The 23,538-nt window shown below is 36.7% G+C and overlaps 1 protein-coding gene and 1 long non-coding RNA gene across 4 annotated transcripts in view; one reads left to right on the top strand and one right to left on the bottom strand.

Annotated features, from left to right (window-relative positions):
- LOC139973233 (uncharacterized) overlaps window positions 1–23,538 on the bottom strand; it is a 73,967-nt gene that overhangs the window by 2,855 nt on the left and 47,574 nt on the right. For both annotated transcript variants that reach the window (XM_071979769.1, XM_071979768.1), the window contains exons 10-33: window positions 22,130–22,228; window positions 21,506–21,550; window positions 20,404–20,457; window positions 19,616–19,660; window positions 18,758–18,823; window positions 12,841–12,891; window positions 12,456–12,509; window positions 11,851–11,922; window positions 10,857–10,910; window positions 10,499–10,552; window positions 9,433–9,486; window positions 8,331–8,384; window positions 7,587–7,640; window positions 6,279–6,386; window positions 5,655–5,708; window positions 4,798–4,905; window positions 3,814–3,912; window positions 3,252–3,359; window positions 2,787–2,858; window positions 1,995–2,108; window positions 1,494–1,640; window positions 1,222–1,276; window positions 646–837; window positions 45–122 (exon numbers count right to left, since the gene is read on the bottom strand). In XM_071979769.1, the coding sequence (XP_071835870.1) occupies window positions 45–122; window positions 646–837; window positions 1,222–1,276; window positions 1,494–1,640; window positions 1,995–2,108; window positions 2,787–2,858; window positions 3,252–3,359; window positions 3,814–3,912; window positions 4,798–4,905; window positions 5,655–5,708; window positions 6,279–6,386; window positions 7,587–7,640; window positions 8,331–8,384; window positions 9,433–9,486; window positions 10,499–10,552; window positions 10,857–10,910; window positions 11,851–11,922; window positions 12,456–12,509; window positions 12,841–12,891; window positions 18,758–18,823; window positions 19,616–19,660; window positions 20,404–20,457; window positions 21,506–21,550; window positions 22,130–22,228 (1,891 nt within the window). The remainder of the gene's footprint in view (window positions 1–44; window positions 123–645; window positions 838–1,221; window positions 1,277–1,493; window positions 1,641–1,994; window positions 2,109–2,786; window positions 2,859–3,251; window positions 3,360–3,813; window positions 3,913–4,797; window positions 4,906–5,654; window positions 5,709–6,278; window positions 6,387–7,586; window positions 7,641–8,330; window positions 8,385–9,432; window positions 9,487–10,498; window positions 10,553–10,856; window positions 10,911–11,850; window positions 11,923–12,455; window positions 12,510–12,840; window positions 12,892–18,757; window positions 18,824–19,615; window positions 19,661–20,403; window positions 20,458–21,505; window positions 21,551–22,129; window positions 22,229–23,538) is intronic.
- Window positions 13,288–18,053, top strand: LOC139973511 (uncharacterized). Of its 2 annotated transcripts, XR_011795234.1 has the most exons (4): window positions 13,288–14,396; window positions 15,196–15,410; window positions 17,296–17,400; window positions 17,669–18,050. It is a non-coding gene; the product is annotated as an uncharacterized lncRNA (long non-coding RNA). The 2 variants fall into 2 exon arrangements; XR_011795233.1 differs by having other exon boundaries at window positions 13,289–14,396; window positions 17,296–18,053.

Below are 23,538 nucleotides of genomic sequence, written 5' to 3'. Positions count from 1 at the left end.
ATTTCAAATATAACTATGGCGATGAATCCGGTTAATGTTATTACCTCTTGGGCCGGGTTCTCCAATGTATCCTCTTCGTCCCTGACCACGAGATCCTTTCTCTCCTGGTTCACCACGAATACCTGAATGTAAAACAGAAAATTCCTTAAGAACAGTCCACTATATGAATTAAAAGTGTCTTGTCTTATCATTATTTTTATTTTTGTTGTTTATTATTTTATGAGTTTATTTCTATTTCCCTGGGTGTGTTTTTTGTTTTGTAAGTTAAATACCGGTACTAAAACTCACATCTAGAGTTATTCTTATCCTACCAAATGAAGTAGTATGTGATATTTTTGTTTCTGAATAACCTTTTTTTCAAGTTCTCTACATGGTAAGGTGTATTGAGAGCAACCATAAGTCAATTAAGTTCTGTGGGAGAATGACATTCTGCAGGAAGTACGCCATTTTACTCTATACTGATCAAGTGATTTTATTTGATCATAGTTTTTTATCATATTTAAAAACCCGATAATGCCTCGGGTAACATTACAAGTTACCGTTAGTCATAAAGTTCGGTGTACATACAACCATTGTAACGGATGATGGGAACTATTACGAAGCTGATAGAACAATTATGCTTTTAATAATTTTGAGAATACTTACCAGGGGGACCTTGAGGACCAGGTGTTCCCATAAGACCCTGAGGTCCAGGGATACCTGGCTGACCAATAGGACCTTCCGGACCCAAAGGACCAGGCAGGCCTTGAATACCGTCTCTTCCAGTAGGACCAGTAATTGATTGTCCGGGTCTTCCTGGTTCCCCGCGGAATTTATCAGCCAGTACTTCCATATTCTCTGCACGAGACAAACATAAGAGTAACTTTAATTTTGAAAGAGTTTTGTTGAGTTTATCAGCTGTAATTAATTCGTGCTCTCTAACGATGTAAAATTAATCAATATTGCCTCCACAACTTTCTCTACTATTGTAACTAATGGGAAATATTGTTTTATTGTAGCAGTGTTAATCATCGAATGTTATCATCAAGGAGAATATTATTGTATATTGGTCAATTTATAGCGTTGTATCAGAACGTAGCTTGGGTGTTAAACCAGTCAAGACCACAGGGAACTCTATATTCAACATGTGCGATTCCTACATAATAAACGTTACAAAAAATTCTAATCGTATTTATTATTGGAAGATCAAAAACAGATTAGTTTGTGTTATTCAACTCTTACCTTGAAGAACTTGGTCGATTAACCGAAGAATATCTTCCCTAGTAGGAGAGGAACCCTATAGAAAGATAACATAAGCAAGTTGGTAAACAGTTAATAAACACACTCGTCTACGCTAATTATGTTAATAGTAAGAACTTTCCGGAGTTAAAATAGATGTGAAAGTTGATGTAACATGAAACGGGATGCCACGAAACTAGCTCATATTTATATACCAAGGTAAAGTAATAAATGCGTCGCATGTAACACAGGAATTGTTGAGCAAAAGTACCTACCGGTATCCCCGGATCTCCAACGGGACCAATGTACCCTCGCTCTCCTTGTGGACCTCTATCTCCTTTGTATCCAGGAACACCTGGTGTACCAGGGGCGCCATCAGCACCTGCTACCCCAGTAGGGCCTCGTATGCCCTTGGTGCCAACCTAACATTGTATATGTAAAAATAACAACAAAGTATTAATTCTGTTCATGTCAGTGTAGTGTGAATTATTTATAAACTAAAAGTATGTGTTAACAGTGAGTTGCTATGGTGATAGAAAACAGGTTTTGGAACTTCGTTAGAGGCATCAATACATCTGTAAGTGTTGTGTGCTCGCTTATTCCATTTTTTGAGACACCGATGTAATAATTGATTGCAAATATCCTGAGGTAATATTTATTAGACTTTTTTAATAATTGGTCAGGTATAAGAAGCTGTTTTAAATTGGCTGTCATGGCAACTGAAGAGCAGCGATGACGATGGAATGTTAACGCCTTGCTGCTCTTTGTATTATTACCGTTCCTTGCAATCCTTGCGGTCCGGGCTTTCCATGTTCTCCAATTCTACCAGGTGGTCCAGAATTACCATTCACGCCAGAAAGTCCTTTAGGCCCAGGGGGACCTCGTGGACCCTATGAAATCAAAACCAAAATCAAAACATAAAATGGGGCATGATTCTTTTGTCATTGTTTTTGCTATAAATTATAGTCAGAGTTGTTATATTTGAATAGTTATATTGAGCTGAGAACATGGTTGAAAAGCAGGAGAAAAAAATGTAAGGTGTTAAAGGAGAGATCGTTTTCATTGGTGTTTATATGTGAATTGTTGTTATTGTTATGCTAATCGCACACCTGTATTACTATTCTATAGTTGACTTGTATATCAGTTGTGTTACGGACTCGAGGTGATCGCAACTAGTAAATCACGTGATAACCTCATCTAACACGCTACTCTATAAACCAAAATGTATTGACTGCAAACATGAAACCAGTCAATATCGTCAGATTTACACGTTCTTTAGAAACCGATATAAAATTAAGTAGTTAGTTTTTCAAACCAAAAATTATCCTCGTTTAATATACCGTTTGCTAGTAACATTAAGTATTAACACTTGTTCTTTGGTATAGTAATTTAGAATGAAAACTATATTTTCTAACTCAATACAGTATTCCTATATGTCATAACAAAGTCCCATGCTGCTGTCAATATGTTTAAAAGTGCGCCATGCCTTATTAGGAATGGATGTAACCTTACCAAATGTGGGACATGAAAACAAATGTGAATGAAATTATATGGTGATAAAATATTACCGGTGCACCTATCGGTCCATCACTGCCCTTTAGCCCTTGTGGGCCTATCGGTCCCATGGGTCCTACAGCACCCTGTCAACCAAATAAAAAATTCAAATACGTAACAAGATAATTCTGTACTCAAAGAAGGATATAGTTGTCAGTCATATAAATAGATAGCTTAAAGAAGTGTAGACACCAGGTTCAAATTTCACGGGGGGTGGTGTGGGGGGGGGGTTATTAAGATGTAATAATTGAGCACTTGCGTCCCGCGTGAGCACCTTTACAATGTGGTATATGCTTCGGATGAGGGCAGATATAAAATAATCACTGGTTCTCTCCTCTCCTTCCTGGCAAATGCAAAATTGGCCCATTGACATAGATTTCCGTGTCGAAAGTTGTTCTAACCTATTCAATATTGTTGATTTATTGAATTTATGATCAATGTAATGGATAATGATTATCGATTTTAAGTCAATAATTTACCGTTGATCCTTTGTCGCCATTGTAACCCCTAGAGCCTCGACCACCCTCTCGGCCAGGTTCCCCCTTTTGTCCGTCGAATCCTTGGTAACCTTGAACTCCTTGTGCACCCTAATCAGAGAGACATTAGAACACATTATAGCTTTCCATGATATTTACATATTTTTGTTCATACATTCGTTTCATAACAAGTTATATATTTCCTCTAACTACCACGATAATTCAGTACACTCATCTTATGACAACTAAGGGTATAGAGAGACCATACTAATTCAGTTCTTCTGTCTTATTTTACACTATTCATGGTCCAATGTTCCAATTAATTAGACTGTCCATTGATCTATTTAACCTGTGTGTAATTTCCCTGTGTCTCATAATTCCCTGGTGGGTCTACTAAAACTAGAAGATTATGATGACGTTAATCTTCTTCAGAGAAGTGAATTTCGTACCAAAAATTTATGAAAATGTTAACCTTAATGTCATCTGCATCAAATAATATCGACTGACCATTAATAGTTGTGATGCGAAAATGATTAGATATATCATATAAGACTAGTATTCTTACCTTCTTCCCCGGTTCTCCTATGTCACCAGTTGATCCCTTGGCACCAGGAAACCCTCTAGGCCCGATTGGTCCAGTAGTTCCTGGTACTCCGTCTAATCCCTAGAAGCCAAAATAAAAATAAAAATAATCATTATGATAATAATAATGATAATAATAATGATAATAAAAATAATCGTAATCATCATCTTCATCGTAATCATCATCATCATCATCATCATCATCATCATCATCATCATCATCATCATCATCATCATCATCATCATCATCATCATCATCATCATCATCATCATCATCATCATCATCATCATCATCATCATCATCATCATCATCATCATCATCATCATCATCATCATCATACTAATAATAATACTAATAATAATAATAATAATAATAATGATAATGATGATGATGATGATAATAATACTAATAATAATAATAACAACAATAATAATAATAATCAAACACTTTAAATTATAATTATCTCTTTGTCTTTTTCTTCTTCATCCTTTACTTTTGATCAGGTAATAACCCCAAACTTGTCAAACTGTTCAATGGAATGAACGTTGTTAACTCACTGAACGAAGACTGATCAAATTTAAACTGATTAAATGAATCCTTACGAACAAGAATATGAAACATTTCTTGATCTTCAAGGGTAAACATGCCGTCCTATCATATTCGTTTCACTTGTGTTTCGTTTTCGTCAATCTCGTTTCGGTAATGTGTAATTTTCATTTGGTTTTGGGATTTTTTTGCTTTGTTGCTATTCTGTTCTGTTCTGTTCGGAATATTTTCGTTTTGTTTGATTTTTCAGTCCTTACTGATCTCGACCATACTGACAGTTCATGTTGTACAATCAATTTACACGTTTTTCGCACACATGTATTGACCGTTGAAATCTTTACATTCCATGACAGTAATGAATAGCGTTCTTGAGGGCGGGTGTGTGTATGTGTGTTGGGGGGGGGGGGGAGGGATACTTACTGTTATACCAGTGTCACCTCTTTGACCCTTGATCCCGTCATTCCCTGTGTCTCCTTTGCTTCCCTTTGTACCGATTAAACCTGGTAGGCCGACATCTCCTCTCGAACCCTGGAGGTGAAAGGAGGCAACAGGAATAGATCAGGTGATTAAGCAATATTTCCGAGATGGAGATTGATTCATATTTCGTATAGTTTATTTTACTTGTTTAAACTCGAAATACAGTACTCATACTCTTACAGACTATAATTATTAGCACCGCAAAAACTGATAAACAGGCCAAAATGGCCACTCGGTTTACAAAATAAAAAACAATGAAACAGTTTACCTTTCTGCGTGTACTGAGATCTTCTTATGTTGGTATTTTGACGGCAACAAGTGATACCTCATTTTAATTGGTTGTTCATTCATACTTAGTAAAGATTCCTAAATCCTATTGGTCCATTCAGGTCAGCTGACCGTGGTTAATCCTGTGAGTAACGCACGGTAAAATTACGGGGCATCACTTTAATAAATCTTTGGTTATATGTAACCAAAAATGTTTTGTTTTATGATTTTTCCCCCACACAAATGGTAGTGTATGAATGAACGGGGTTAATCAACGGTCTAGCGTGCGTTACTCACATGATTAATGCACTCCGGGTGTTAATGCTATCGCTGGATGCACTCGGGCTCCGCCCTCGTACAGCGCTTGCATTATCCCCCGATCGTGCATTAATCCTGTGAGTAACGCACGCTAGACCGTTGATAACCCCTTATCTAACTTCTTCTTGCAGTCCCAGCCTTTAAAGTTGATCAAAGCTGATTGAGAATTTCCGAATCTTTTACAGAATTAAAGGCATTCGATATTTCAAACTTACCTTGCTTCCAGTGTACCCCTGTTGCCCAATTTGTCCCGGTGGTCCAGTAAGACCCTAAGAAAGTAAATAAAATGTAAGCAAGTTCATTGGGGCCTATTTCAAGCAGAATCAAAATAAAAAAAAACGATGATTATTTTAAAAACATATAGCATATATAGATGGATGACACCCGCGTTCTTTGTATAAAATAAACGTTCTTTGTATATATATATATATATATATATATATATATATATATATATATATATATAAATATATATATATATATATATATATATATATATATATATATATATATATATATATATATATATATATATATATATATATATATATATATATATTTATATCCCTTCGAAAGCGAATACATCTTGCACCACACGATGGAGTTAAAGATTGCTGAACGGTCAACCGTATAGTACATATACCATCACGCATGATCAAATGGTTCAATTGTCGAGTATGTACAATGGTAATGCATGGTGAATCTTATACGATTCTCGACAATTAATTGAAAAGCAAACGCCCTTTAACATCGCACTTACCCTATGGAAAATGCTTACTCCGATTGGGAACCGACATAACACTACAATGAAACATGCTAAATGACAAAATTAAACTTACTCTTGGTCCGGGGGGTCCAGGTGGACCTATTGGGCCTATGCCGCCTTTATAACCCGGTACCCCTTGTGATCCCTCTACTCCTGGTATTCCAGGGTTTCCATCCAAACCCTGAAAAGTTAGTTAAGATTAGTCTCGATTATCTTGGACAAAATATAAGGTTCGATAAACTTTTAAAGTTAACGGTTGAAAAAGAAGAGGAGGAAATTCAAGGGGTGGAGATGGGGATGGTGGATCAGGACAGGGTGATTAAATAGCAGCTCGGTTTGAACTTTCCATCGTATAAATCAAACTTTGAATGAGGCGCATATGCCGCCCTCCATCAGCTGAGCTACTGAAAGTTTGAGATAACAGTTCAGTTTCTGCAGCTTAATTAAAAAGGGATATGATAGACTCTTGTATATACTGTTTTCTCTTTAATTTAATATCGCTGAGGTATTCACGGCCTTGCTCTTGCATGGTTTAAATCCTACATTTCTGGAAGACACCAGGTTGTGTACATAATCAGTTTCTTCTCAGAGAGAGTACAATTATTATGATGACGCCCCCCCCCCCCACCCCAAGAGTTCTATCATCGGTCCCACTGCTGTTCCTATCTTCACCCTTCCAATTAAGTGAGATTATTCACCATCATAATCTCCACTACCGGTGTTACGCTGATGACACTCAAATTCACTTGTCTGTCAATACTGATGAAAAGCTTCAAGTTGGACTGGTTGCAAGTTGAACAGCGAATGGTAAACAAAGTTTCTCTTTTCGTCTTCAAAATTCTAAACTGTATCTCTCCTGTCTGTCTATCAAATCTAGTTGAACCATAAAAACCAGGCGCTAAAAATCTCACATCACCTTCACAAAGGCTTCTTCAGGTTTTTGCTACTAGGAATAAATGGAGTTGTAGATATTCCTGTGTTGCTGCATTCTACTATAGGAACAAATAGGGCTGTATTATTTTTCTCTCTTGCCGCAGCAAACGTGTGGAGCAGCTTACCACCTCCGGTTATAGGCATAACAATACCATGAGTCTATTCAAAACAAACTGAAAGGAATATCTTTCCCACGTCACATAATATCACTAACTTTGTTTTATATTTATTTAATTGTCAGTCGTTTCTTTTGTAAAGCGCCATGAGCGACTCCTGTCCGATAACGGCGCTATATAAGTGGTTATTACTTTTTGTGGTTATTATTATTATTATTATTATCCGGTATACAATACATTTATGATGGACACATGTTGTTCTTCTACAGTATAAAATCCATGAACATCATCTATAGATGACCTAGGATCTCAAGGACAGTAAAATGTCTTACCGGTGCTCCTTTGTCGCCCCTTGGTCCTGGAACACCCTGGATTCCTTGTTCTCCCTAAAGTTATAAAATAAAATACAATAAATAAATAAACAAGTTTACAGACAACTCGATTAGAATGTAAATACTCTATATAGTATGAAATATTCAATGATTTTATCTTTAGGCGCAATTCTTTAAGAACATTATATTTACAGGTCGATACCAAATCATTATTTGTCCCTATCACGTGACTGAACTATTCGTCATATCATTGTGTTACAAATGACATCTAAAATGCCCTCTCCTGGTGGCTGTTCCCCCCCCCCCTTTTTTTCAATCAGTTAATTTGTACTTATCTTCCTTGCTATGTTTGTATTGAGGGAACCAAATCGAATTCGGTTGCAATTTTCTATAGTAGGCATATTAGTGATTACTCTTGAGAAAGACAATTGATTTTCAAGTGATGGCGGTATACTAAAATAATAGCGTTAAATGAAAACATTCTCTATTACAAACCGTACGACGATGTATTTTGTTGTACAAGAAAAGAAATAGCATTGTTCAAGAATATTGCAGTGTTATACGGTGGCTAAACAATACCTTTCAAGCCAAATATTATCTTTAACATGAGGAAGAAAAATGATTTCAACGAATATGGTAGTGTTCAAAATTCAAATCTGATAAAATATATATGCCGTGTTTGTAATTCTATGCATGTATACAATGTGATATTTTACTATTATTTTTGTTTGTGTTTAGTCTTACCTCTGGTCCTCTCAATCCCTGCTCGCCCCTCGGTCCTCTCGCCCCCACAGCTCCCTGTGAAGATCAACAGATGCTTTTTTATTCCCTTTCACCTACAAACATACAATCAATGAATATACACTAACAAAGGACAAACTGATGGGAACACGACAAGTCAGATTATTCTATAACTTAATTAGGCAGTTTTGAACTTAAGATAGGTGAAGCCATTCCTAGTATACTGTCCATATAAAGCTAAATCTAAACTTAAAAGGGATAGAGATAGAGCAAATGGGTGGGGTGGTTAGGCTAGGAAAGTGTATTCACTGTATCCTGTTAGTGTATCGCCCTCATCTGTCGAGCGTTCACAGATCATGAACGGAGAATATTGGTTGTTACATCTATTCACAGACTTCGATCGACATTGATCACTGAGTGGAGTATCTTTTTTCGTTACGTGTTTTTTTTTTTTCTGACATTAAAACACAGTGATATCCAATCGTTAATACATAAATCATTTATATGATAAAGATGCAGCGGGGCCAGAAATAAGAAAACTTTGCGAGTCTGGTCCCTTATAAAATAAAAGAAAACAAACTTTAAAAAAAAAAGTTTAGGTAGAGAAAAGAAAATTTGCATTGAGAATCTGGATAAGCAAAATGTATAAAAATAACTTTTTAAAACGTACCGTGAAATAATTTATAACCGACTTAAGTAGTGATGGTAAAATAAGGAAGGTTTTAGGAGGCAGTGGTGGGGGAGGGGGGAGGGGGGTGTACCAGACGTATCGTGTGTAGGTACTTCTACGCATAGTCTAGCATAGTTAAATGTATTCGTTCTAGCCCTCGTGGGTAATGATTCGCATCTTATATTCTGGAATGTTTAGTATTGATAATAGTGAATAGAATGTGTACCCTTGTACTCATACACTGAGTACCATTGTACTCATACACTGGTACTCATTTCAGGGGGATTTCTAATTGTATTCATACTTCTATTACTGTACTCTTGTTACAATAATGTGGAGTACCGGTATCGTACATAACATTTTCAGTTCCAAACGTGCCTATCAATAGATCTGGTTCACTGAATAAAGAAATAAGTAGTTAATGAAAGTTCTTACCTCTGCCCCTGGACTACCAACTTCGCCTTTCAAACCAACAGGACCCCTTGCTCCCTATGAAAAGACAAAATAGGGAGTTTTTGATTGCTTACCTCACTAGATGCACAAAGAGATATTCCGTCGTAACATTTGATGTTGTGAGCCTTTACTGTGAATGGTTTCTAATTTACTCCAGTGTCATGGTGTAGAATATTAATACAGAATGATGATGATGATGATGACGATGACGATGACGACGACGACGACGATGACGACGACGACGACGATGACGATGACGATGACGATGACGATGACGATGACGATGATGGTGATGATGCTGACGACGACGACGATGACGATGACGATGGTAATGATGATGACGATGACGATGACGATGATGGTGATGATGCTGACGACGACGACGACGACGACGACGACGATGACGATGACGATGGTAATGATGATGACGATGAAGATGATATGACGATGACGATGAATATGACACATATCACTTCGGTTCTTTATAAGACATTATGATGTTTTGGAGTGTAACGTTGCATTATTCTAGTCAACTTATGTCATGTTTGATGAATAAGTAATTCGTAAACCATATTTGACAGATTTGTTTGGTAAATTCACAAAGTACAACCACGTATACTTCTGTGGAATTTAGCCTCCTACGCGACGCAAAAACATCGACCACTCCTCTTAATATAATCCCCCACCCAATTTTCCAACCTCACAGACAACTTCAAGCGTATTGATCAACACTATACCGTGCGTTTATACCTAATTATGGACCTAATTTATCTTCTAACCTAGAAGTAACCTACTAGTCGTCCAAAAAGAAAAAAAAAACGAAAGTAGGAAACGCAGATCTGCCTCCCATCCCCTGCTACATAAATATGATATTCATTATTTTGTGACAACATTTCTGTTTACAAGTTTTCAGGTGATACGTTCGTTACTGATGAATGGTACGATAAAATTGTACACCTGCCTGTTTCACATATTAATATAAGTTTATATTGTTATATGGAAGCTTTGCAATTTGAAGAATGCATACTCCCCCATCCATAATACTCACCGGTGAACCGACTTGACCATCGAGACCAGCAATACCCATTGGACCCCTGGGTCCCTTTAATGATTTGAAAGAAGAGTAGGAAAGAAACGATTATAACTAATACTTTTGTAAAGTTTTTTAAAAGTCTATAAGCTTATGGAAGGTTCCAACAATAGCGAAAACAGTATCAAAATGTGATTTCACAAGGGATGGGGTGGGAATGGGTGTTTGGGTTAACTCTAATTGGCGGGGGGGGTAAGAGGATGTCTTATTGTTTACTTAGTTCATTAACACATACAAATCTGCTCTCATGTAGAGTATATTACTGTTCTTTACAGTTTTGTAAATAGACAAAGCTACATTACAATAGAATACAAACCGGTATGGCGTCCACGTCAATGGGTACAGCAATCTCTCTTATCTCCGTGATACCCTAGGATAGACATTGAAGAAAACTAACAAGTTAGTACTCAAAGCCGATGCTAGATATTTGAAGACCTAAGACAAAGATGGATCCAGGATCCGAGAACGAATGGGGGTGGGGTGGGTGAATATGTGGCCAGAGTGTGGAGTGAGTCCTCCGCCATAAGAGAACATAAATTCGTTAACGTGAAATGGTGCATTTTGAGGCTGTAAATTGGGTCTATAATTAGGTTCTTTACGCAACGTTGTTGTTATAACTAGAGAATACTACTGAATTTGTGTTTAGAGCTGAAAATGGGAAAAGTTAGTGTACACCCCTACTAACCCCCCCCCCCTTCCCCCTGGATCCACGTGAGTAAGATCATCGTCTTAAATATGTGTGTACAGTAGGAGATACGTATCAGTGTTCATGAAGGTATCGGTTTAAAACTTGACTCATTCTATAGGTAAGACCATAACTCAAATACACAATAAAAATATAAATTCAATAAAAAAATGCTAACATATCAATATAAAATAAATAATACATTACTTGATTTAAGCTTAAAGCAGCATTCATCGCTAAAATTAAACAATTAATGTTTATGTCAAATCAGAGTATGAACGGAAGTAAATGTGTTCCATCTTTGAAAATATATCTTCTTGATTGTAATGACGTCACCATTATTGGAACAAAGTCAACCGGCAAGAATCAATAAAATCAAGTTAGGCTATGCATAGGTAAAATCTGCTGTATGAAAATGTTCAAGGGCAGTGGGCTAAACATTTCTTAAACTAATTAGCGGAAAGACCTTTAAGCAAGCTTATACTGTACGGTTTGACAACAACGTATATTAACTAAATAGACTTTTGTTTTACATTTCTGATTTATTTCATTGTGAGAATACTAACTATTTAAACAAAAAAAGAGAGAAAGCATTGTTTTGAATCTTTATGAAATTAATTTATACCGGTTCACCCTTTTCTCCTTTACTTCCGTCTAAGCCCTGAGGACCGCGACTACCCGGGTAACCGCGAACACCCTGAAATGAAAATTGACACAGATACAAATCTTTACATTATAACAGGAATTTAAACCAAATAATCATTGCGTAACGCATTGACAGATATTAACAGGCATGGTAAATTAGCATTAAAAGTTTACTTGAAATATATAAATTATATAGTATACCTATACGGTACCTTACAGTATGTTGATACTCGAGTATCAACATACTGTAAGGTACCGTAAAGCTAAACTATATTATGTACTTGCTCTACCTCTATATATATATATATATATATATATATATATATATATATATATATATATAAATATATATATATATATATATATATATATATATATATATATATATATATATATATGCATCTACGTTTAATTCACAAATAATAATTTCTTACGTTGTGAAGCAAATTCAACAATGGTGAGGGTGTCTATGCAAGTAATACACATATTCAGATACGTTAGCAGAGATTCAGCCCTTTAGAAGTAGTTAAGCATTTCAAAGGATACTTATACAAGAGTTTATAAATTCATTATACTTTAACTCACCAATTTTCCATCAGCTCCTGGAAAACCTCTTTCGCCTCGAGCCCCGTCAAAGCCCTGCAAAGAAATTTGTTAATGTAATTAACAAAGAAATTTTAAAATATATTCAGATCGTTAATGAGAAATAAAAAGGTGATATATTTCTTCATAAAGCGCCTTATGTGTTTCAGACCATTTAACCAGCAACCACAGAACTAGATGTACTGAGAACCATTTACCAGGGCAATTCATAGCATATTCTGTAGCCACTAAACTTTATATGTATCTGGTCCGTGCTCTTATACCTGAGCAAAAATGTTAACATTACTCGCAAGCTGAATTAGATTTGAATGTTATCCTATTATTACATGTTAAGTATGTTGCTTACTTTAATACGTTAAAAACTTACCCTTTGACCCTCAGCCCCTTGCTGTCCTTTAAGTCCCATTGCTAGCAATTCCTGAACGTGAAAACGAAAAAGTATTTGAAATGTGAAACGGAATTATAACAGAAGATATGAGTGTATTATACATATGGGAAAGCTGCAAGACTTATAAAACAGCATATAGAGTTGATGTTATCAACATGTTTATTTTATTATAATGTTCACACTTAATCCGGTTACCATTAGTATTTTAATACCATCAAAACTTAGTGCGTTATTAACCGTTGGATATGCATATCCACACATACGACTAATAACTCATTTGGACACTTGTTTATTTGTTTAATATTTGTACTTTCATATGATACTTGAGCAGTATGAATATTGGATCGTATATGAATATCGGACCGTGAGATACAAGGTGAGGAACTGTTAATGCTGTGAGTACAACTGCTTTGAAGCATGATGTGAGAGGACAGTATAGAGTGGTACACTGAAAAAATAAACTAGTCAATATTGCCACGGACTAACGTTAAATTAGTCTGTAACGTTAGTCAATGCACACGAACTAGCAAAAATCTTCGTTTCATCGCTGCTTCTTAGTCAGTTTACACTGACTAAGGAAAATATAATCACAGCTTAGTCGGTGGCGACGGACTAAGATATTTTAACCCATGGACTAAGAACGATACGGACACCCGATTTACGCCATAATCGTAGCTTAGTCGGTGTCGACGGACTAATGTATTTTAACCCAATTCGATTCACTTCAATTTGGAAACCGAGAGGCAACGGCAGCTTGCTGGACTTGGCATAGTTTCATACGATCACTCTAAGCAACTTTCAACCGTAAATCACCCAAGAAGGTCTTTAGAAGAATGGAGGTATTAACTGCCATCATCGGCCTACCTGTTATTCCTTTAACTTGAAGGTAAAATTAAAGTTAATTGTTAGGCCACTGGCACTAGTACTGTATTATGGTTAGTGTAACGCTACCGTTGTCACGCTGGCGTTTCGCAATACACAAGTGCAATGACAGTGAGTAGCCTATAGGCTTCTACTGGGTACTGCAGTGCATTCTCAACACTAAAGTGTGCATTCTAAACACCAATTAACAATGTGTTATGTGTGTATTGGGCTAGATTGAACAGTGGCACATAATCTTCTAATTTATTCCCAAACAAATGCTGGAACTATAAGTCTCAATAGTTTATTTGAAGTCTACACTCATTTGGTAAAGATTTCCTGTAATTTCCCATGTGAATCTAAATGGGTAGGCTTTGTGATATTGAATAAGCAAGGCTAGACCTTCAAACGTACAGTTACAGTAGGCTGAACAAATTATGTTGGCTAGTCAACGGTATTATATGTTGCGAGCAGTCAGGATGCACGCTTCAGTTCTATTTAACCTTTTCATTTATCATTTTTTAGTATTTAATTTCCGGTCACGCCCAGGAAACAGTTGCGACATTCCTTCACGGTCGACTTGTTTACTGTAAAAAGTATTAACCGTTTTTTCTCAGGAAAGATTGATAGTCTGAAGTTATTATAACATGTGCTTTTAGTATACTGCAAAAAGAGTAAGTTGTTGTATTTGTATTGATATTTTATGTAGAAGTAACGGAAAATTTAGTATGTTTAGTTTGGTCTAATTGCACGTTCTTTTTCTGTCCAATGTAGTGCAGGGTTCACTTGCGCGAATTCAAATTATTCTGTTTATGTATATGTATATGCATCGATTCGTAGATTATGATGTTTTTTGGACATTTATTTGTAATTCAAGCATATCTGTTTAGTAGCAAAGTTTAAAGGTTAAGATTAATTAGTTTTCTCTTTTTGATCCTAGATTGAATGAAACTCATTGACGTAAATAATAGGTCAGATCATACAGTTTAACGCAGTTCCTAAAACTCTGGGTATTCTCTAGTCTTCGCCGGTCCATTATATACTTTAGTACTACTAGTAAGACTAAATCAGAACGACCGAAAGACAAACTTAGTGTAACAAAGTACTGATTCTCCTCTAGCCTAGGTCTAAACAGGCTTGTTATGTGAGCAAGCAAAATAACAACTAAAAACGATTATGCCTATAAATAAGTTGGCTCAGTGCATTTCTGTTTCTAAAATTTTATATTTTTAAAGATCATAAAAACAAACAAAGATTTAGCCCATGTTTTATTATCTCTGTATTCTGGGCATTTGATTCTGGTTGCAATGGTGATGACACTCTCGTTCAAATTTTCAGCTTTATACAGTCTGCTTCAAACTTTGGGATTGTTTTTTGAGACTATAGTGGAAGCAAATCTCACATAACTTTGTGGTGACAACTTTTTTTTTTTCTTTTTCAAATGATGAATACTTTGCTGTCTCTTTTTTCCAGCAGGAATTGAAAAGCCAAATATCTAAGTCAAGGGTGAGGTTTCCTGTGATGTACGACACCAGTGTGGAGGCAACAACAGAAGAGGAGAACTGTGTTATATATGGCTTAAAGACATGTTTTAAGATGATATATTGGTACCCTTCGCAGAACAAAAGAGTTTATCCAAGAGTCCAAAAAGCAAAGGAACAAGTACCATAGAGAAAAAAGATGGAAGAGTGAGTTTAACTATTGTACCCAACTGTTTAATGATATTAAAGATACTTTTCGTAACCTGTTTAAAAAAAAAAACAGTCAAGTATATAATTTACGTGCAAGCTTCATAAGTTTGGTCAAATTTTCACTGATCTGTAGAGCGGGAGTCCAGAGGGTTTGGTTAGGTGGGAAGGTAACCAATTGCCTGGTACATCACAATGTTCACAATGCATTCCTGTATATGGAACCTGACGACTGGCAAACCGACTGTGGTGGATGTGGCTGGGAGAGCAATTTTAAAGTCACCTAATAGCTAACCTAGATCAGCTTTCATGGTAACCACATCAAAGTAAGAACAATGTGTCAGGTATGGCCACAAGAGCAACAAATGGCCATCGCCAGTAATTATTGGTGGTAGGGTACCCCTGCCAGTGATCAACAATTGACCCCTCACGGCTGACCTAGGTCAGCTCATGAGGTAACCACTTGAAACCTACTGGAAAATGTTGGTTAGGACTTCAGATAAAAGGGATGGGCATTGCCAGTAATTTTTATTGGTGGGGTACCCCTGCCAGTAGACCCCCAATATGCCCATCCCCTCATTGACCTAGGTGAGCTCATGATTTGACCAGTTGAAACCTACAGGAAAATGATAGGTATCACTTCATATGTTAGGATGGGCATTTCCAGTATTTTATATTGGTGGGCCACCACTGCCATAGTCCGCCCATCCCTTACATATCTATCCTGTCAATCATTTTCCAGTAATTTTCAACTGGTTAAATCATGAGCTGACCTAGATCAATGAGGGGGGGGGGGGCATTTTGGGGGTCTACTGGCAGGGGTACCCCACTAATATAAATTATTGGAAATGCCCATCCCTTACATATCGAGTCCTGCAAATCATTTTACAGTAGTTTTCAACTGGTTACCTCATGAGCTAATCTAGGTCAATGGGGGATGGGCATTTTGGGGGTCTACTGGCAGGGTTACCCAACCAATGTAAATGACTAGAAATGCCCATCCCTTACATATGAAGTGATACCTATCATTTTCCAGTAATTTTTCAACTGGTTATCTCATGAGCTGACCTAGGTCAATGAGGGAATGGGCATTTTGGGGGTCTACTGGCAGGGGTACCTCCCCAATATAAATTACTGGAAATGCCCATCCCTTTCATATGAAGTGATACCATTTTCCAGTAGTTTTCAACTGGTCAAATCATGAGCTCACCTAGGTCAATGACGGGATGGGCATTTTGGGGGCCTACTGGCAGGGGTACCCCACCAATAAAAATTACTGGCAATGCCCATCAGTTGTATCTGAAGTGGTTACCTCATGAGCTGACCTAGGTCAGCCTTGAGGGGTCAATTATAGATCACTGGCAGGGGCACCCCACCACCAATAATTACTGGCAATGGCCATTTGTTGCTCTTGGGGCCATACCTGACACATTGTACTTACTTTGATGTGTTACCATGAAAACTGATCTAGGTTAGCTATCAGGTGACTTTAAAATTACTCTCCCAGCCACACTCACCACAGTCGGTTTGCCAGTCGTCTGGTTTCATATACAGGAATGCACTGTGAACATTGTGATGTACAAGGCAATTGGTTACCTTCCCAGCTAACCAAACCCGCTGGGCTCCCGGTCTATTGGGATCATAATTAACATGATTAACATAATTATTAAGCTTTGAAAAATAACTTGGTGTTATGCTGTTCAAAGCTAATAATTATTTGGTAAAGCTGCTAATCCTGGCTTATAATTTGAGGGACCTAGATTTAAATGTATACCTCCCAATATGTTATAAAATTTTAATGTAAATGTATGTTTATGATAATGTGAGTTATCATGTGCTATATCTGTATCTGTGCTTACACGTATATCATATTTTCTGTTCACAGGTCAATAATGGTGCAGATTTTGGCTTCCTGAAGACAAGTGGGAGGCCATTTGTAGTTAAGAGAAACACTCTTTGTTCGTGAAGACTTAACTGGTGTCGATTTGAGGTACCACTTTAAAACGAAAGTCATGAGGAACCCTTGCCCAAGATTCAACTTTGCATTATTGTGCAGTGCTATACTTTTGCGATTCATGTTTGATCCATTAACTTGTCTTAACTTTGTTGGAATGAAATCATATTTTCAGATTTTTGTTTACAGTGATTTCTTCTCTATCTGTCGAAAGTCAGCCTTTGTAGACATCAGAAGTTTTATCAGAAATAAATACTGCCAACGTACACATTATTTGTGTTACTTCTGCTCTCTTTTCTTTCAGTGATGCTAGTCAGTGAAACTAGTCGGGTTTAATTCTTTCAGTGATTCTAGTCAGTGCAACTAGTCAGTCGATACCGACTAAGAAAGGTTAGTCGGGAGAGGCACCATCCTGACTAATGTAAAACCTGCTATAAACTAGTCGGTGGCTCATATAAATTAGTCGGTAAAGACCGACTAATGTCACCAACTAATGTAACTGACTAATATACATTTACCAACTAAGAAATTGTTGATCGACTAAGCTGACGGACTAAGATGACCGACTAAGAAATCCAACTGACTAAGGAATAAATTAGTCGGTATAGCAAATGACTAAGGCTATGTTAGTCGGGAGAGGCACCAGATGGACTAACGTTATGTTAGTCGGTGAACCAATTTAAGTTTTCAGTGTATTAGCATTACAAAATTGTCCAAACTGTCGTGTTTTATTGCTTCTCTTCAAATTCCTTAAGGCCTATGTCTATACTTCCAAACCTAAAGTAATTTGTTGGACTGGATTATAATAGATAAGACTACCGTAATGATTACAAATACCTTATCGTCACCATTAATCTTAATGATTACCGTTATTGGTACCAGCAGATCGTGGCAAAATAAAAAACAAAAAACAAATATAGGCTAATTCATTCATATTTAATATTACAAGGGCAGTAACATTTATAACATATATGTTATATCTATACTCTATTGTAAGTTTTAATGTTTCTAAAAAATCTAACTTTATAACGATGCTACATCAGTAATAACTCCGTTATTGGCAACTTTTTGTCGTAACAAGTGCAATATTCAGGTTAAGAAGTCAGCTAATAGTCACGTAATCTTTTCTAAACAGGTAAATTTAAAGAATACCGCGCATGCAGCGAGTAAGTTATCGAGGGCGAATGAAACTAACAGACACACTAACTTCCTTGCGTGTTCCCTGGTTTGAAACCCCACTGGGTATCCCCTTCCCCATTTTCTACAATACATTAAAGCGAGAGCGTGTGATAAAATTGGCCGCGATTTATTAATAATGATATTGCTTGACGTCACATGGTTCCGTTTGTTGGAAGGACCACTATGATCAATATGTCTACAGTATAATGATTACCTCAGCAGTGGGTGCTGGTCCAGGCCGTCCCTGTGCACCAGGCTGTCCATCCTCACCTTGATCGCCCTGCGATAGAAAACAAATATAAAAACAAAACCATCGAGCGATAAAACCTATCAATATCCTATCAAGATAAGGATACTTTGAAAGATAAGCAATCCTAAAAATGGCTTCTATGGGGTACATGCTTCATGGAAATGTATTTCACCAGCTCCTAGTAAAATCAGAATCACAGGTGGACCTAATTTGATGTGGTTAATTTCTCTTGTTCAGTGTCCATCCTTTCGTGCTCCCAGTCCTATCAATTTGTCTGTTTGATCTCCCCCCCCCCTCCCATCCCTATCCGAGGGTCTCTTGCGCCTGTCTCAGATCGACCTAGTTTGTATCCCTGCTTCATGGAAACCACCGACCTCCATTGAACGTAGCTCTTCGATGACCATTGAGGAAATTACGAAGCCGACGTGAAAATGTCGCACCCGTTCCATTCCTACGGAGAGGCAGTCGGCTTATTCATCCACGGAAGAGAATGTACTCCTTACTGAAAAGTTTCTAAGAAACGTTGGAATTTGAATTCGGGAGCTCTATATGTTAGCTCCCTAGGTAATAGCCGCCCTTTTGGTTGTTGAGACTTTTGTAGGTCTGTAATATAACTCTCAGAGGACAATTGTATGGAACGCCTAAAAGGTAACAATACACGGTGATGATATACAAACCTATCCTGGTTAAGGACTCATAATTAATTCATTGGGAAGAAAAACACATCACAAGCAAAACAAAATCCTTCATTATTTTTTTTTCCTTTTCCTTTTAAATTTTAGTTACGAAATTGGTGACATTATATATGAAGATATGTATTACCTTTTGTCCTGCAGCACCATCTCGTCCAGGAGGTCCTGGATTGCCCTGAGACAAACATTTAAAAAGGAACGTATCAGTTAATAAATCACATGAGTGTGCTTAACGTGTGGAATTTTGTACAATTAAATAGATGTTTTTTAATTATATTAAGAAGAAGAGGACTTCAACTAGAACAAAAAAGTATAATGGTGATAATAAAAGAGAGCTTGGCCAAATTATTTTCTTTGCTTAATCAATGCTTTGAAACTGAAGTGAATATAATTATCATGCACTATTTTAAAGTATTATAGCTTTTGCTACACCTATAAATTGTTTCTTCCTTTCTTTTGTCTTCTCATCTGTTCATTCTTCGCTTCATTACTTCTGTTCAACATACCAGAAACTACGCCCCCCCCCCCCCACGATCATATGGACACAGCCATACCATAATCTGAAACATTTTACGGACTACTTTAGCAACCGTATTCATAGGCTTAGGAGCCCCGGCCCCAGCCCCCCCCCCCCTCGCCTCCTACGCCTATGACCGTATTAGTATCTCTCTTTATTGTGTGTTCAAGATAATTCTTTTCATTAGTGATGTTTGGGGATGGGGTGGGGACGAGGGGTGGGGACGGGGGTTGGGGAGCTATACTGTTAGAGTTTTGCTTAAAATAAAGCTCGAAATAGCCTTACAAGCTGCCCTGCCTGGTTGGTGCGTCCACGAGAAGGTCTTATCTACTAGGCAGTTTATGAAACTTAATAATGATGTACAAACACATTCACAAACAACCAGAGAGCATTAATCTCACTCTGAGTCCTGGAGCTCCATTCAGTCCGGGAACTCCCCGTTCTCCAGTATCTCCCTAAAATATTGAAATAAAAAAAAATATGGAAAATGTTAATATTGATGCAAATAACTTAAGAGCTGTTTTTATGTCGGCTTTAATAATAAACTGTGATCCAATCAAATCAATAAATTCAAATGAACTTTTGATCTGTCACCAATGAATGTGCTGTTTGTTTTCTTGACCTTCATTAATTAAATACAATTTGTTCTTTTTATAGTACATAAACTATCAATACAACGAAAGACAAAGGTTTTCAATACTTTTAAATACATGATATATTTGCATACAGATGAAAGCAGTTTGTTCTGTTTCTGTTGCTTTGTTACTAAAATTACGTACATTTCTTATTTTGTCCTTTGTTAACGTAAGTTGTATCCAATATCATAGGTATTAGTGTGAGACTCCGTGATACTTATCTACGTGAACGAATATCTGGTTTTCTCTCACGAGCAACGAATGGTGGTAGGGGGTGGGGGAGGTGCCAACCTAGGAGGGGGAGGGTAACATTTTCCCTTCTTATTCTTTCACCGAGTCTAAACATTGCACCATGCCTCCTAGTAGCTTTTGAATCACTGTTTCTTTTATCGAGCTCATGCAAGTTCCCCCTGATCAAATTATTATCATAAATTGTAAATAAAATGACCATATATAAACAAGAGTATGTTTGGTATTATCCCACCAACTTTTTCGACATTTCACCTTGAATTTAACCCTAATGTTATACTCATTCTAACCCCCTCCCCCTCATGTAATCATTTGATTTGGCTACTCTGAACATACATACATCTGAGCAACAATATTAGGACACCGAGTTTCATTAGTCCAATCGCTTTGTTATTTTTCTCGCCTTCGCCTGCAACTGAGACCTCCCCCCCCCCCCCGGCCACAGTCTCAATACCCGTTCATATTCTTGTTCATTTGTTATTCAATGCGAACAACAAAATTCAACCAAACTTGGCAATCATGTATTAATTTGTTAAATCTCTTTTACGTTCAATCCACCTCCTTTGAAGATAAAACCATGTTGATTTATAGTAACAATGAATTCCTGTGTTTAGCTTACCTTACTCCCTGTTGCTCCCGGGGCACCAGTAGCCCCAGGCTCTCCCTGAAATATGAATTATAGAAATCAATTGTAAAGTAGATGACGGCCTATGAAGAGTTTCATTAGTAACGATAAAATTGGCACATTGTATTGTTATTATGTTTTTATTTATATACCAATGGCCGCAAAACTAGCGCAGCTTAAAATCAGTTAACTTTTGTCCCTAAAAGATGCCAGTGTTGTCCGTTGGTTTGGAAAGATGAAGATGGATATATCTACAAGGAAGATGGCGGATCGATGTATAGTAAAAGTCATCAGGAATAACATGCAATGCATATAGTCCGACACAGAAAATTGCGTGTCATAATAAATACGTTTCAATCTTTGAATTGCAAACCGGTGAACTTTATTCCTATTATCATGGATGACAGGCATCAGATTATGTTTCCCATTCACCGTATCTCTGATTTATCTGTGCAATGTGGAACAATCAAGTTGTATCAAAAATCAACGACAAATCTAGTTTCAAGTTGTGTAGTAACTTTTGTATGACTATAAAGGATAGCGTGTTAACCAGTTACCATCTTTCTTACAGCAGACAAAAATTCTATTAAACAATGACCGATATTTCCAGTTATTTACCTGTGGACCTGTAAATCCCCTAGCTCCTGGAACACCGGTTCGTCCCGGGGCTCCTGCATCTCCTTCTATACCACGCTGGCCAGTGAAACCTTGTTGGCCCTAAACATTGACAAGACAAATGAGAAGGGGAAAAATATGACGAAACCGTTAAAGGTATTCTCTCAGCTGGGAAGCCAAAGATCATTATTAGTCTTTATATGTGATGGAGGTACTTGTGGTGGACACTTTTCTCAAAATAGTGAAGAAAACTCTCATTCCATTTGGGAGATGCCAAGGCAAGTCTAAATATAATATCATCGACTCAGATATATTTATTAATGACTTTTATTAAGGTAATTTGTTTTAATGCAGATATTGTTGCAAACAACATGTGGTACTATGTGGTACTGTGACGTCACATACTAACAAACTACACGAGTATTTATTAACACAACCTTGCTTTCAGATAACTATTATTATTATTATTATTATTATTATTATTATTGTTGTTATTATTATTATTATTATTATTATTATTATTATTATTATTATTATTATTATTATTATTATTATTATTATTATTATTATTATTATTATTATTATTATTATTATTATTATTATTATTATTATTATTATTATTATTATTATTATTATTATTATTATTATTATTATTATTATTATTATTATTATTATTATTATTATTATTATTATTATTATTATTATTATTATTATTATTATTATTATAATTATAATTATTATTATTATTATTATTATTATTATAATTATTATTATTATTATAGACCTATTTATAGTTTTATGGTGCCTTCAGTGAAACTTCAGTTGTTTGTGACAAAGGACCACCAGAACGCCCCCCCCCCCTACAGGGTAATGCCCATCCTTCATTAAACCCTTGATTCGCTTCTGGCCCTTCCATATACGTTCAAGCCCCCTGCCTGATTTACACCCCCTCCGATTCCTTTACACGACACTGTTACCCAGTGCAATATTCCACTTAGAAGTTGAGACAGTTGTTCATCTCAGGCATATCTACCACATACCGTAACATTTAATCGATGGTTGGATTTGAGAAAAAAAAACTGCATAAAATACTATCCAGGGTAGATACTGGGTACGAAAAACCCAACAATTTAATCCACTGTTAAGCCCCGTCCCCTTACATGGAGACTGTAACCGTGTGACTATGACGATACGATGTTACATCAAGTGAGTATCGTGGGTTCCTTGAAACGGGAATATAAACTATTATACAACACCTAATTATATTCCGGCCATTTGATTGGTCAATTGCTCGTCGATTGCATGCAAAATCCGCTCTATTGCACGCTATGATGATAGAACCATGCGTTATAATTTTTTGATAGCACTTTTTTCAATGGTAAGAGAGCAGAGAAACCTGTCTGTTCAAAACA

Source organism: Apostichopus japonicus, chromosome 9 (assembly GCF_037975245.1).
Source record: "Apostichopus japonicus isolate 1M-3 chromosome 9, ASM3797524v1, whole genome shotgun sequence".
NCBI lineage: Eukaryota > Metazoa > Echinodermata > Holothuroidea > Aspidochirotida > Stichopodidae > Apostichopus > Apostichopus japonicus.
The sequence above is the reverse complement of the archived record's forward strand: the minus strand, read 5'-3'. Positions and strand labels throughout refer to the sequence as shown.